The sequence below is a fragment of the Neomonachus schauinslandi genome, chromosome X (assembly GCF_002201575.2).
Source record: "Neomonachus schauinslandi chromosome X, ASM220157v2, whole genome shotgun sequence".
NCBI classification, from domain to species: domain Eukaryota; kingdom Metazoa; phylum Chordata; class Mammalia; order Carnivora; family Phocidae; genus Neomonachus; species Neomonachus schauinslandi.
The window spans coordinates 74,517,284-74,519,558 of NC_058419.1; the positions used below are offsets into that span (position 1 = coordinate 74,517,284).

The window sequence follows — 2,275 nt, forward strand, 5'->3', positions numbered from 1 at the left end:
GAGTGAACTTTCCTAGGTCCTGAAAAGTAACAGAAACCTAATCAATGAGTTTTACCCTTGGTATCTACTTTGTAAGAAGAATCAGTTATTAGAAATTTCCAGATCTTCCAAGTGTCACTGGTTGATATAATCCAGCTGCTGAAATTTGTAATATAGGATACGAGGGGACTTTCTTGCCCCAGCTGCCCAAGTGGAGAAAAAAAAATAAAGAGAAAGAAAGTACATAATTTCCATGTAAATAAATAAGTGAAGAAATGCTCAGATGAGTCTGATTCCTCCTCTGCCTCTCTACCATCCATGTGCCTTTGACAGTGGGGTCAGTTACTGGAGCATGGCCTTCTGGGACTGCATTCAAGACGTGCAGTGGCAGGATTCAGCTGTTACTGCTTGAGGGACAGAAGCTTGAAGCTGTCATCCAGGATGGACCTCCTGTTGCGTCGTAGCTTTCTCTGTCGATGCTGGTACCAGACCACACCACTAAGAGCCAGAGCAATGAGCAGGAGAATGATACTCATAGCAATTAAAACAGAAGCCAGCATCTCAATATTCTTCACAGGGATCTGCAAGCCCAGCATCCTCACATTTCCTTCTCCAATGTCTCTGAGGATTGTTGCTGAAATGGAATAAGAGAAAAATGGGAACCCTGAGGTGGAGAGTACTCTAATGGGGCACCATTTGTAGTCAACTCCTGGGAAAGAAGAAATAACCCCATCAAAACTGGACAGAGGAACTGCTATCCCTAAAAAGACCAGCTGATGAAGACAGATTTATAGGTTACAAAGAATTTGTGTAACAAGATGTCACAGCTGAGAAAGCCCGTAGGAATCACCGAGGGCCCAAGTCCCCCATGGAAAGAGCTAAAACTCAGAGTAGAAAGGGCCTTGATATATTTCTTCAAATATATAAAGGCTTGTGATGTAAAAATAATAATAATAAAAATAATTGGATTTGGTTTGCATGTTTCCAGATAATAGAATTGGGAGCAATGAGTAGAATCTTCAGGGAGGCAGTATGACTAAATCATCTAGCTTATCAATGCTCAATTTGACTATTGGACCATGATAACTGCCTGCCACTGTGCTGTCTGGTCTGTCACCTTTTTGGGTCATGATAATACTGATGTCACATTGATCTTTCCAGGTGAAATAATCTGTCTTAGTTCTTGGCATATAGACTTTTGCTGATCTCCAATTAACTCACAGAGTAAAACTCAGAATCAAGCCAGGCATTCCAACTCTCACAATCAGGCTCTAACCTACCTTTTTTAGTTTTATGTTCTGCTCTTTAGTTACAATAACTCATCCTTTGTTTCCCAGAGTAAGTGACCTTTCAGGCTCCCAAGACTTTCTGAACACCCTTTCTCCCTCTTCACCTTTCTATACCCATCTTAAATGTTACAAAGCCTTCTTCAATTTAGCTGGGCAGTTAATGGTCCTTTCTTGTGTTCCCAAAGTATCCTTACAGTCTCCTGTTTTATAAAATGGTGATAAGAACCAAACTTAGCTCAGAGGTTTCTTGTGAGATTTAAGTGAGTTAATATTTATGATATTTAGCATAGCACCTGGAAGATAACAAATGTACAATAACTGATAGCTGTTATTTTTTGCCCCCCCTTTTTTTACGATATATACCAGCAGTGCCATTATTGTTTTTGTGTCTCATTCCATATCTAGACACAAACCTCCTGGAGAGTAGTATGTTTCTTAGTTGTTTAGTGTCCCTGGAACTTAGCACATGTTTGATAAATATATAAATGGATGAATGAGCATTCTTAAAAGAACAGAGAGAAGATGAAATATAATGAGTTCAAATGGAAGCTGGAAAACATCCTAGTTCTGAGTTTACATTCTACCACTTAACTCCTTTTGTAACCTTGGACAAATTACCTTCCATCTCTGTTTCTCATGTACAAAACTATTGGGTTTTATTAGACCACAGTTCTTGAGTTTTTTCCCCATTGTGGAACCTTTCTTACAAGTAAGAGCTATGAGTATGTGTGTACATAGAAATATGTATTATGTATATCCAAATATACACACAAAATATGTATATACACACCAATATATATGTGTGGATATATACAAATTCCAACTCTCACAATCAGGCTCTAACCTGCCTTTTTTGGTTTTATCTTCTACTCTTTAGTCACAATAACTCATTCTTTGTTTCTCAGAGTAAGTGACCTTCTTTCTATATATACAAATACACACACACACACACACACACACATATATATATATATATATATATATATATATATATATATATATATATA

The 2,275-nt window shown here is 37.7% G+C and overlaps 1 protein-coding gene across 5 annotated transcripts in view; it reads right to left on the minus strand.

Moving 5' to 3' along the window:
* Positions 1 to 380: 380 nt before the first annotated feature.
* HEPH (hephaestin) overlaps positions 381 to 2,275 on the minus strand; it is a 78,651-nt gene continuing 76,756 nt past the window's right edge. For all 5 annotated transcript variants that reach the window (XM_044911677.1, XM_044911680.1, XM_021679944.2 and 2 more), the window contains one exon: positions 381 to 613. In XM_044911677.1, coding sequence (XP_044767612.1) covers positions 381 to 613 — 233 coding nt within the window. The remainder of the gene's footprint in view (positions 614 to 2,275) is intronic.